General features: G+C 34.7%; 1 protein-coding gene across 1 annotated transcript in view; it reads left to right on the top strand.

Annotated features, from left to right (window-relative positions):
* The window catches only part of LOC106883885 (bromodomain-containing protein 1), a 106396-nt gene that overhangs the window by 31919 nt on the left and 60506 nt on the right, over positions 1-13971 (top strand). Inside the window, exon 4 of the mRNA XM_014935024.2 lies at positions 6887-7040. Coding sequence (XP_014790510.1) covers positions 6887-7040 — 154 coding nt within the window. The remainder of the gene's footprint in view (positions 1-6886; positions 7041-13971) is intronic.

Raw genomic sequence — 13971 nt, 5'->3', positions numbered from 1 at the left:
CTAGATATATGATTTCAACCAGGTGTGGGCAACCTTTTTGTTTTTTGTGAAGTGGGTTGCATTTGACATGGTTCATCATCAAGTAGGCTGTGCTACTAGAAAAACTAAGGGCAATTTTTTGCTAGGCCATTCAGAATGTCTCACAGGTTGTTCATGATTTATTTCGATTATCTTTAGTTTAATGGCATTGATGAAACTTATTGATTTTCCAACAATAACAATTATTTCCATTGCTATCCATTCAACAGTATAATATACCGGTAGTATTTAGATTTTTGTCATTTCCCTAAAAAAGCAGACTATGAATTAATTGCTAAGATTCTCAATTTTAACAAACACCAATTTGATACAGAAAAGACCATTCCCATCACCAACAGGCTAGTTCTTTTTGTGTGGTTGAGTAGTTTGCTTTTCAACCACATGGTTTTGAGTTCAGTCCTACTTAATGGCACCTTGATCAAGTGTCTTCTGCTATAATGCTGGACTGAGAAAGCCATATGAGTGGATTTGGTAGATGGAAACTAAAAGAAGCCCATTGTGTGTGTGTGTGTGTGCACACACGTGTATGTGTGGGTGTATGGGTGTGTGCATGCGCAGGCATGTGTGTTTCTGTCTCCTTGTCTTGACACCAAAAAAACAGTTGAAAATTAGTGTCATACAAACATTGTCATTTGTTTCCAATCTTCTGTGCAAATATATCTGGCCATGGGGAAATACTATCTTGCTTAGAAAAATGTGACAATGGGCATTTGCTATAGAAAACCTACCTCAATGGACTCTGATTCATGCAAGCATGGTAAAGTGGATGTTAAAGCAATGATGATGATAATGTTAATATTGGGTTATAAGCTATTAGTTGTAAGTTTCAAAAGGGAATATATATAAAAAGATCATATTTTGTGAATTTTAGGTGCATTGTTTTGAAATTTAAGTTTGTAATGGTTTAATAAACTCTTCAGGTGCTAAGACTTATTTTGCATTTTTACTTTCCATAGAATATCTTATGATCTTCAAAGCCTAATAACTGTGTGTGTGTGTGCATGCGTGTGTGTAGACACACACACACACACACACACACACACAAATTAGTTGTGACTGGCTACTTCACCTGTCATGCTCATTAACAATGTTACTATTTTTGCCCCAATGGCATTTATGAAAATCCTCATTGATTTATCAGCAGTATTAGATATTTCTATCACCAGCATTGTCAAAGAACTAATGTGATGTGTTCTTAATATATCTTGCACAATTTGCCATCTATATCAAAATATCCTAAGATCTGAATTTTTTTCTTATATGTATGTATTAAAAAAGAAGAATTAAATTTTTTAGTGAATTAAAGTTATAGGAATTTAAAGTCTGAGTTAACTATAACATTATTTTCTACAAATGTTCCAACTATTTTGTTTTCTTTTGGCAATTAACTGAAATGTAAATGTGAATTGGTAAATTTCCTTGATATCATTTATTATCTGACTGTTCTGGATATCATATATCTTGTACTAATAACTATACTCTTGAAGGCTTGACTTCCTCTTTCCTCTTCCTGAGTGAAATCTTTTAATTAACTTAAAGTACTTACGTAAGAAATGTGTGGGAAGTAAACTCGTCATTTCTTGAAATAATTTATTCCTATATTTTCTCTTATTAGTTGTCTCCAGTTAGTTACCATGAATTACTATGTTTGTTTGTATAATGTGCACACGTGTATAATGTGCACCCCTAGTTATAAGCAAAGAATTTTAGAAAAGAAGAATTTGGTCAGGTTTATTATAATTACTGTATTAAATTCTTTGTAAAAGTTTGGTTTTGTTCCATAGAGAAGTACTACTGATGCTGTCTTGTAAGACGGCTTCAGGAACATTTTTCTAAATGTAAATCGTATTTTGCATTTGTCAGCCTTGAAAATCCTTTGATAGGGTCCCTTGCTTTGTGATCTGGTAGTCCCTGAGGAAGCTAAGAACAGATGAACAAGTAGCTCATAAAAGCCATAAAAGCAATATATAGGAGTACTAGCTGTAAGGTGCAAGTTAGCAACAATGTAGTAACGAATTTAGTGTAGAAGTATAGCTCACTAGGTTTTGATTCTCAGTCCTCTTGTTTTTATCATAGTCTTCCAGGCCATAACACTAGAATTTAAGACTGGTTTCCTTTGGGAACAGCTACATGTTGATGTCCTTGTTCTTAAGGCTGAAACTATAGTAGAATTAGAAAATAAATTCTAGGTATGAAAGGAAAGCCTGGAATCAAAAGGCCTTAAAGTTAACTTAATAAAGAGCAAATTAGGAAAATGGCTCAATATGTAGGAAAAGTGTTGGTAGAAATTCCATAGGGTATACTCAATGCCAGCTATAGATACACAAGAAGTGCAGTGGAATCACTGGTTGGTTAACAGAGAAAGTAGATTTTGTATGCAGCAGAAGCACAGGTGCAATAAACACAAAGAACGAGAAATAAATTTTCTCAAATGTCCAAGAGGCTCCCTACAGGTAGTAGGTTGTTTCTGTTATTTAAGTGACCTAATTAGCAGTGGAGGAGGATGTTCTGAATGCATAGTTATTAAAATAACATGATTGAAAAAGTTCAGTGAGTTATTACTTCATTAGTAACAAATAGTCTTTCTCACAGAGTGAAGAGCAGCCTGTATGATACTTGTGTATGAATATCAGTGCTACATGGTAGGGAGATGTGGTCTCTGAATACAGAGGACATACAAAGAGTTGAAAGGAATGAAACCAGCATGTTCTGCTGGATGTACAGCATCGATGTGCATCCACAACAAAACAAAAATGTGTTAAGAGAAAAATTGGGTGTAAGAGGAATCAAATGTAGCATGCATGAGTGAACTGCATTGGTTTGGTCATGTGATGTGTAAGGATAAGAACAGCTGTATAAAGAAGTGCTGATTGCTAAATATGGGTGGAGCTTGTGGAAGAGGGAAACCCCATAAGAAATGGGATATAGTAGTCAAAACTGATCTCATGATGTTGAACCTCACTGAGGAGATGCAAAAGACTGAGATGACTGTTTGAAAAGACCCATCCATCTTGACAAAAGTGAGGTCCTAAAAGCATTATGTTTATATCTACTCACTGGGCCCTGCTCCTGCACCCAGTATGTCCTTATCACCCTCCCCTTCCCAGCTCATTTTCCTGGCACCCATCCCTTCACAGTTATAGCTACAGCATTATTCAGCTGCTATAATCATATGGGAGCAGAAATGCATATATTTCATTCTCCTTTTATGTTGTCAGTTATGCCCTCCTCTTCCTGGAACTACTTTGTTTTAAAATCTTCCCTCTTAGGACTGCCATTACTTTATCTTTGACACCCTCTCTTATCTACTATTGACATCCTCCTCCCACCCTTGTTTCTCCCCACCCCTGTGACATCTGACATCCCTCTCCTTCACTGTACATTTCTCTCTTGCCCACCCACTCACCTATCCCCATATTTTCTAATCTACCTAGTGGTTTATTATATTCTGTTGGTCTCCTCCCCCTTTTTCCACTGTCACTTCCACTGCCTGAACCACTCTTATTCATTTACCCTCCCCTCCGCCGTATGATATTTACCTCCAACCACACTGCTGCTCTTACTCCACTACATTCACCTTAGACCTCATCTATAACCACTTATCTCTCCTCGTACTCTTATTGAACTTACTAATCCTTCCAGACTCTTTTTCTGTATTCTCTTTAATACTTCCCTTCTAGTATCTTGAGAGCATGTTTTGACACTTTATCACTTCCATCCCAGCTACTCCTGCTCTTCTATAATGTGGTGGGGAAGCCATGTATCTCCTCTATAGTAAGATATCTCTGCCTGTTACTCTTGTCATACTTTAACTTCTCAATATTTGATATAAAGTCACCTGTACCTCTTCACTACAACCAGACTCAGTCAAGGGTCTTTTCTTTGACTAGTGACCTCATTAGTGCTAGTGTCATGAAGAAAGCACCTAATACACTCCGTAAAGTGGTTGGCATTAGGAAGGTCATCCAGCCATGGAAACCATGCTAAATCAGACTTTGGAGCTCAAATGCCATCTATCCAACCCATCCACATGGAAAATGAATGTTAGATGATGATGATGATGTATTTATTAAGTTAAAACTTTTTAGTGGTAGCTATTTCTGGCAATAACTATAATTTATGTGACAAAAACAAGTTCTGAGAAGAGGTTAAAGAAAGTTTATGTAGCTGTAATGGTAATAGAAATTACTATCTTTAGAGTATTGTAACATTTCTAAATGTTATTTTTATTAATATGGGTTTCATTCTTTGTACAGATCAATTCCAGTTGCAAGATATTTCTTTGTATAATTAATAATTTGTAGACAGTTTTATTTTGGTCAAAGACCCTTCTAAACTTGCTTTGTTAATTTAAGAAAACTTTTAAAATCTTGTTATTATAGTTTGGTATTCATGGAAAATAGTTTTGGCATTAAAAGTTCTAGAAAAATGTGAAGTAAAGAGAACTTTAGAAAGGTTGTGAAAATCAGTTCTACTGTGTTGCAATAAATCCCTTTCAGTCACTGAAAATAGCATTAATCAATCTGATAAAATACAACTCATTATCTTGGTTTATTGCCATTAATCAATTAAATTCATCCTCAGCCAAGTGGCACCAGTCTTGATGCTATGAAAAGTCTTTTCTTAACATAACTTATTGGTTGAAAACTTATATATGGAAGATAATATCAGTGATATTAATTTTTTAACTGTTAGTAGGTTTCTAAGTTATTGCAAGGTACTGGAAATAAAACAGAACTCAAATTATAGAAACCTAATTTTCATATATTCTAACTATTTTAACAAGTACAATTTTATTTAAGAAATTACCCTCAGCCATTATTATTAATGATGTTTTTTAAAATACACAATCTGATAAAAAATAAAGGCAATTTTCTATAATTACTCTATATTTGATGGAGGTCTATGTAAATAAATAGGGAGCCAAAATAGCTAAAATCTTAGTTTTATGCCTTATCTCCTTAAACTAAATTTAAGTTTCTTTTATTTTTTTTTTTATTATCTGTGTGCCCTCTTTAGCTGTACAAAAATAAACTTTATTTTTTATCTAAATTCTTGCAAGTAATGTTGTGAAATATATCTAATTCTTGTTTTTTCAGGTTTTTTAAAATTAAATTTACATGTCTTGTGGAGAGATTTACTAACATCATTCTGAATCACTTGTTTACTAAACTGATCATTAGTGACCAACTGTTTAATGTTTGATGCCCTTTGCTACCTCGGTTGCAAGTAACTGTTAAGTCATGTCATAATCAGCAATACTTCTGTCTCTATAACTTGGTTATCAGCCCATTTCAAACTGTAGGCATACACATAAACAAAAACACAGATGCAGGTGGGCAGACAGTCACACTGCTTCGTCACACACATGCTGATGTATGTCAGACGCATGCACGCACGCACACACACACACACACACACACACACACACTCTCTCTCTCTCTCTCTCTCTCTTAAAGAAATTTCTTGTTTTAAAAGTGTAAATATTTAAACCTTTTATCCTTTTGTTTGTAGAATTCCCCTTTTCTTGTGAGTTTATATAGCAGTTTTGATTTGCTCAGCAAACCAATTATAATAACGTTAAACGATGATGATGATGATGATGATGATCCTTTCTACTATAGGCACAAGGCTTGAAATTTGAGGGGAGTGGGTAAGTCACATCGACCCCAGTGTGTAATTGGTACTTATTTAATTGACCCTGAAAGGTGGAATTTGGTGAAATTTGAACTCAGATGTAAAGATGGATGAAATGCTGCTAAGCGTTTTCCCTGGTGTGTTAATGGTTCTGCCAGCTTGCCACCTTAATAATGATAAATGACAAAGCAACCATACTCTGGGATATGCCAACACACACAGAGAAATCAAGACTAATAGACTGAATATAGTTGTCAGAGATAAAAATAAAATGCCTTCTAATCAATGTATCAATTTCAACAGATGACAATGTGTCTCTAAAAGAAACAGAAACTCGTAAAATAGAAAGATCTGGAAATAGAGATAACCTTAATGTGGAGCTGAAAAAAAAGAAACAATCCCTTTAACAATAGATGCATTAGGTATGATTAAAAAAACCTTCAGGCAAATACATAACAAAACACCAGGACTTACGGCTATATATAACATACATAAAATAGCACTATTAGGCACTGCACACCTCCTACATAAAGCACTTTCAATACAATGAAAATAACAGCACTAAGACAAACCATAGCACATACCCAAGGCATGCAGAGCTGCGCTCGGTAGTGCAGTGAAAGCATGTGATAAAAATAAACTACTGAATAATAATAATCCTTTCTACTAAAGATATAAGGCCTGAAATTTGGTGGGAGGTGACTAGTCAATTACATCGACTCCAATGTTCCACTGGTGCTTAATTTATCGACCCTGAGGGATGAAAGTTGACCTTGGTGGAATTTGAACTCAGAACATAAAGACAGACGAAATGCTGCTTAGCATTTTGCCTGATGTGCTAACAATTCTGCTAGCTCACCACCTTAATAATAATATAATATAATATAGCATGAAATAAAGAATACCTAGTACATGAATTGTCTCTTAAAACTATTTTTCAGAAACTCTGTGTTTATATGGGCATTTTATTGTGTATATGAATATATGTTGTATTTTTAGATATAGGAAGCATCTACATTTATCCAGTTGGTTACACTTTCAAATGTGTTTTATTTCAATATACTGAAGTTTTAATCCTTCTTCCATAGAGACATTTCAATTAAAAAAATTTTCTTTTCTATTTTTCTTAAACTATTAACAGTTTCTTTACTCTCAGGTTGGCGATTTAATCAATTTTAATTTTTTTTTGTTTATTTTTTATTTAATTTAGAATAACCAAAATTTCTGGCATAATTACTTTACAAAAGAAGCAGCAGTTTTTGGCACGACTCTTAAGTTATTGGACTTTAAAACGTCAATCTAGGAATGGTGTTCCACTTCTGCGAAGACTTCAGTCCAATCATATGACTCGGAATAAGGAACAAGTAAGACAAAATTTTATTATAATCTCTGAAAGCCTCTCTCATTCCTCAGAGTGCTGGCTGTTTTTTCTTGGCTTTCTACTCTTATAATTTCCATTTGTGTCTAAGTTTATTAGTTGTGTGTGTGTGTGTGTGTGTGTGTGTGCATGCGCACGTGCACACACACACATGCAAAAAGAACAAAACAAAACAACTGGGCATTGCTTTGATATTTTTATAAGTGGGAAGCAGCTATTTTTTGAGGTATGTTGTATTGAAGCCATTGAATACTATTCTATGGTTATTGCTTGTAATTTTGATGATAATCATAGGAATACATTTAGAACTATAGTTACACAAAGAACAAACTCAATACCTAATATACAAACAACAGTTGAGGCTTTGCAACAACAATGCCCTTATGCATCACTTGTGACTTATATTCTTCTGCTAAAATGTAGTGTTACATATATTTAGAAAATGCAGTTACTTGGTGTTCGGAAATATTACAGCTGTATTTTTAATCATACATGTCTTAAACAAGAGTTGCACTTGTTTAAAAAAATCTATTGAAGGTGAGCAATGAAACATGTCCAACAGAAACTCTAAATTAAAACTGTTTGTGTAGAGGGATGTCTTCAAGTCATGTCAAATAGTTTGTCTAGTACTAGAGACATGATAAAATGCACCCAATTAATGTTGCAAAGTAGTTGGGAATAGGAAGTGTAATATCAAAATCACAATAGTCACATGTTAGCTAAGTGTGAACCTCCAGTTATGTGCAAGAACCCTTCGACTGTCATCAAATGAGCACATTGTTGCTTTTCTTCTCAGATAAAGAAAACTGACATTAAACAACTCACTCACCATCAAATTCCCTTTTCTTTTAGGGAAAAATACTTAGTGGCATTTCATCCATCATTACGTTCTGAGTTCAGATTCCACCATGGTCAACCTTGCTTTTCTTGGTTGATAAGATAAGTACCAGCTGAGCACTGGGATTGATGTAATTGATTTACCCCTCCCCTAAAATTGCTGGCCTTGTGCTTAAATTTGAAACCAATATAGAGCAGTGTCATACCTCTATGACTGGCAGATTGGTGAACTGTTATAAATGCAAAGGAGATGCTCTTCATTTAATGGCATGAAACTGGTGAATCATGTTATGAATGTAACAGAAAGAGTTATATGCATAACTAATTAGGAAAGAAATCAACTTAAAGATCTGCAGTTTAGGTTTGTGTTAGGTTGTGATTCTCTGGATACACTCTTCTTAGTGAGATAACTTGGAAGTTCTTAGTTAAGCAGAAGCCACTGTACTTAAGTATATATATAAAGAAGGCCTCTGAGGACACCAAACTCTAGTCTAGTGGTTGACAAGAAAGCTAAATATATCTGAAAGGCTTGTAAGAGCTATGTGATGGTTAGCAATGAATTTAGCAAAGAATTTAGTGTGCAAGTAGATGTCCATCAGGGTTAGCTTCACAGCCTTACCTGTTTGTTATAGTTTTCCAGGTAAAAAAAAGAGAGTTTAAGACTATTTGTCTTTGGAATGTCTCTATGCTAATGACCTATTTCTCATAGCTGAACCTGTCGAAGAAATAGAGAAGAAATTCCAAATATGAAAGCAGTCTTAGAATAAAAAATAGTCCTCAAATTAAATCTAGCAAAAGTAAATATTGTAGTTAGTAGGAAAGAAAAACAGGATTCTTCTACCATTTGGGAAGTTGCCATGCTTGACATGCAGAGAAGGAATATGTAACCATTCCATGTGGTGTACCCAGTATAAACTATTGGAGTACCAAAAACTTAGTGGAATCAAGAACAGGTTGACAGGATAACTTTATATATAGCTAATGTTTGGGAGTTGTTAGCAGTTAGACCATCTAACTTTCTTGAAATGCCTTTAAATTTCCTGAGAAAAGGACTGCTTCTGTTACCTAGGTGATCCCAGAATAAAGAAAGTTATGGGAACTGTTATTTCTGTTGGCAACAAGGAGATTCATTCTCCAAGTGAAGTACATTATATGATGCTTGTATGTGAAGCATATTTCATGGTAGTGAAACACTGTTTGTAAAGAAATGAGGTGAATATGTTCCACTGGGTGTGTAATGTTAGTTTGAATATATAATAGAGCACAATTGAATTCAGAGAAAATTTGGGTGTAAGGGAAATTCGTTGTAGTGTACAAGAGAGAAGACTGCATTGGTATGGACATGTAGAGGGTGGTTGTTGGGTTATGAAGGTGTTAAGTGATCCAAGTGGAAGAAAAAGACTGAGAAAGACAGATGTTTGATCTCAAAATGCTGACACTAAAAAAGTAGATGATGTTCTTGTGCACAGGCATGTACATGCGTATATTCAGAAGTTTTAAATTAGAAAATGAAGGTACATGCTGAGAAAATTTATCTTAAAAAGAAAAAGAAAAATCTGTTAGCCATTGATGCTGCTGCATGATATAAGAAAACTGAAGTTTCTAAATGATAGTCAGAGATCTTGTACAATATTGGCATATTAGCAAATTTGTCTTTGAATTTTGGTTCTCTAGCCATTATCTCATTGTCTATCTCTACTTGGGGTTATGGTTATAGCAGAATAACTTTTTAAATACCAGCTATGATGAGTTTGGAATAGTGATATAATCTGATAGACGCATAACATTTGAAAGAGCTGGCAGATTTTTGCCTGTGTGCTTTGGCACATGGAATAAGATTATTTTAATCCCCCAAATATTTTAGCATACAATGCAAATTCTTTTGCTTTAGGTACGGCATATCATTTTTAGTTTGTTTTGCAAAAATCTTTTAGAATACTTTCATTTTAATCTTTCTTGACACTTAAGTATTTATCAACCACATATTTTGAATTGGCTGTTTTGAATTATAGTACTCTTTTCTTATCAAGTACATGTCTGATAACATTGTAATAGGGATTGGTGTAGATTTTTGTCTAAACTGTATGAAGATAGTGTAGGTTTATGATATCATTTATTACTTACAGTACATGTTAAATGATAACCTTTACTTGAGATCTCAGTTAATGCTAGTTATTGCTTAGTTCTATCTATGGAAGTTTCTTTAATTTAACTTATATCACCACATCACTGAAAGACTCTGCCTCACTGGAGCTGTCTAGAGATGCTTCAAAACCATTTGAGTTTGATTTTTTAAGATTTGTTCTTGATATTTTACCAGATTCTGGCAAGAAAATTTACTTGCTTCAGTAATCTTGTCTATTTATACTGGCTGTTTATTTAGACGTATGCTTCCTGTTCTTTTGATAGATAATGACAGAAATCTCTTTTTTACACCCAAGATCATTTATCTGGGAAGGTGTTTTTTGATTTCTTTCTTTTTATCTGCAGAAGTAATTGTCACAAAAAGGAAGTTTGCAATCTTCAGCTTCCTTTTGTGGTTTTCCTAAAGTATCTACTTCTCGCGTGAATCAAATATACTTCCATTAAAATTTTTCCTTTCATTCTTGTCATTTGCTGTTCATTATAATCTCTATTACATCCTCTATATTTGATGGGTGTGCCACTGTCTTAGCCTTTATTGGATGCATTAGACCATTCCATTTAAAATATCAAAACCTATCTTGTTTATCAGAAGATCTTCAGATATTTGTTACAGCAATAATTTAGAATCTGGTCAGCTTCCACTGTATTTTGGGATATATTTCTGCCTTTTGGCTTCTCAGAAATAAAAAGAAGAAAAAAAAAAAAAGCTTCATTCAGTCTGAACTTCATAGATTGTATTAATTACAATGAATATTAACTTGATACCTTTGAATCACAAGTAGAACATTTAAGTGGCCCCAGTTAAGTAAAAATGCCTTTGTAAAAGTCTACCTAGTGGTTGAAGCCGACTTGATTTTATTTCATCATAGTAATTTCACCGAACAGTGTAATGTAACAGTGATTCATCAAAAAATCTTTGACTCTGTATAGAAAGGTTATATGAAATGAGTTATTTCAGAGAATACTTATTAATAAAATGTTTCTATCACTGTCACAAGGCCACACATTTTAGAGACGAGTATTATCAATTAATTAGATACTAGTATTTGATTGGTATGTGTTTTATTGCTCCTCAGAAAGATGACAGTTGTAGTTGCCATCAACAAATTTTGTCCTCTTCTATTATTTATAACGAAAGTTTACATCAAATGCTGTAAGCATTAATTATTTTAAAATGTACTTATGGTATTTTATAAGATAAACTTTAATTAGGACATTTTTTTAATCATTTATATGGCAGTTAATTTTAAGGTGCTGCTAACTATATGATGATAGAATTAAGATGACATACAATTTTGCTGGGTAGAGATGTCTTTAGACTGTATATATTAAAGCTTAGAGTCAGAGCATCTTAGCTTTAGAACATAGTCTTTATGTTCAGGACTTGCACTTTTACATTGTCAGTATTATATAGTTTGGTTGTTTTATTAGTCCATCCAAGGTTTATGTGTATTGTATTATTTCATTATTCGTTATCTCATCAGCAATAATAATAAAAAAATGCATAAGAAATGTTTTCTTTTGTGTATTGGTCACATGAAATGTACTATACTTTCTAATTGGTCACCATGTACAGTGTATATGGCTCATTGCTCCCCAACTTTTATCTTTCTCATTTAGCACTTCAGCATTTTTGTTTCTCTTTTTCTAATTGTAGCAGCATCTGTTCTCATTCTGTCAGTTACATTATTCTTAGCTATCTTCTCTCCCACCAGCAGCATGTGATTTGGTGTTTCCTCTTTTGTCTTCTTTCTCTATGTTGTTCAGTCACTCTGGGTGCCCCTCATAGTCCATATCTTTTTTAACCTTTCATCCTTCCTGTTTTTCTGTTCTTGCCCTCCCCTTCTCGTCTTATAAACAGATGCAAGATTTCATATATTTCAATATTTATGAGGTCACTAGCATACCTGTCAACAGTCTCCAATACTGTTTTGTTTCCCTTCCTTAATGTTTCTTTGCAATTTGTTTTGATACATCTCTGAAATCAAAATAAAATTTAGGCTGTGACATAATTAAAAACATAAGTAACAGGTGAAGTAATATTCTACTTTTCATTTTGTAGAGCTCATGTCTCCATTCCTTGTGTGCATGTGTGTGCGTGTGTGTGTGTGCATGCTCTTTTACTGGTTATATTAATTTCAGTTCTGTTGTACTGGGATTCTGTTTCCAAGGGCTTTTGTTGATAATATTGACTCCAATACCATTACATTAATGTATCTGCTTAAGCATAAAAGGTTGTAACTTGTTACCCCAGTTAACATAAGCATACATATCTGTGCATGTGTGTCTGTCCATGTGTATGTATGTATTTACGTACATATGTGGACATGGACACACACACACATAATTTCCTAACTTTTCCTACTAGCTTTCACTCACAAGGCAACTGTACAAGAAACTTATTTGAGGTCCCATGCTGTAAGATTGGACTTCCAACCATCTAGTTGTGAAGCAAAGGTCTTATCTGTCTGTCTATGCTTGCCCACACATACACACAATAATTTAATTATTTCCTAAATCAGTATTTAAACTGTGAGCATGCTAAGCCGTTATATTGAAGTGTTTTTAGTTGTACGAATCCCAGTATTTATTTTACTGGTTCTAATTTTATTGAAAAGCATTGTCAGCTTTTTTTTTCAGTTCTCTTTCTATTTCCTCCATTTTATTTATTACACACACGCACACAATGTGTATGTATATATATATATATATATATATATATATATATATATATGCATGCATATACATACATATTATCATTATATAACGTCTGTTGTCCGTGCTGGCATGGGTTGGATGGTTTGACCAGGGCTGGCAAGCTGGAAGGCTGCATCAGACTCCTATCTGATTTGACATGGTTTCTGTGGCTGGATGCCCTTTCTAATGCCAACCACTCCGAGAGTGTAATGGATACTTTTGCATGCCACCAGCATGGCACTGGTATCTACCACAACTGTGATTTTGCATGGCTTGATGGGTCTTCTTCTCAAGTACAATATAATTCCAAAGGTCTTGGTCATTGCCTCCCAACACTTAAAAGGAACTCAACCACTTTGCCTCCATGATGTCCAACACTCGAAAGGAACCCAGCTCTCAGGCCCGACACTCGAAAGGGCTCTTTACATGCCACTAGCACAGATGCCAGTTACATGACACCAGCATCAGTTACAACTACAAATTCACTTGGTTTGACAGCTCTTTTCAAGCACAGCATATTGCCAGAGGTCTTGGTCACTAGTCATTGCCTCTGTGAGGCTCAAAGTTTGGAGATCATGCTTCACTACCTCGTCTAATGTCTTCTTGGGTCTGCCTCTACCACAGGTTCCTTCCACAGTTAGAGATTGACACTTCTTTACACAGCTGTCTTTGTCCATATGCATAGCCATCTCTCTTGCACACCACATCTGATGCCTCTTATGCTTAACTTTCTCTCAAGATGCTTACACTCTGTCAAACATGCACACTGACACTGCACATCCAGCAAAGCATACTGGCTTCATTTCTTTCAAGTCTATGCATGTCCTTGGCTGTCACAGCCCATTGTTTCACTGCCATGTAGCATGGCTGTTCACACACAAGCATCATACAATCTACCTTTCACCCTGAGAGATAGGTCTTTTGTTGCTAGCAGGAGTAGGAGCTTTCTAAACTTTGCCCAGCCTAATCTTATTCTCACAGTTACGCTCTTGGAGCATCAACCTCCACTACTAACTTGGTGATCTAGATAACAGAAGCTACCTACTACCTCTAGCTTGCCCCCCCCCCCAGCAGTTGATGGAGTCTATTTTCTGCACATTTTCAGCATTTATATATATATATATATATATATTGGTTTCACATTTTGGCACAATACCAGCAATTTTGAGGGTGGGGTAAGATGACTACATGAACCCCAGTGTTCAACTGGTACTTATTTTTATCAATCCTAAAAGGCA

This window comes from Octopus bimaculoides, chromosome 1 (genome assembly GCF_001194135.2).
Source record: "Octopus bimaculoides isolate UCB-OBI-ISO-001 chromosome 1, ASM119413v2, whole genome shotgun sequence".
NCBI classification, from domain to species: Eukaryota; Metazoa; Mollusca; class Cephalopoda; order Octopoda; family Octopodidae; genus Octopus; species Octopus bimaculoides.
The sequence above is the reverse complement of the archived record's forward strand: the minus strand, read 5'-3'. Positions and strand labels throughout refer to the sequence as shown.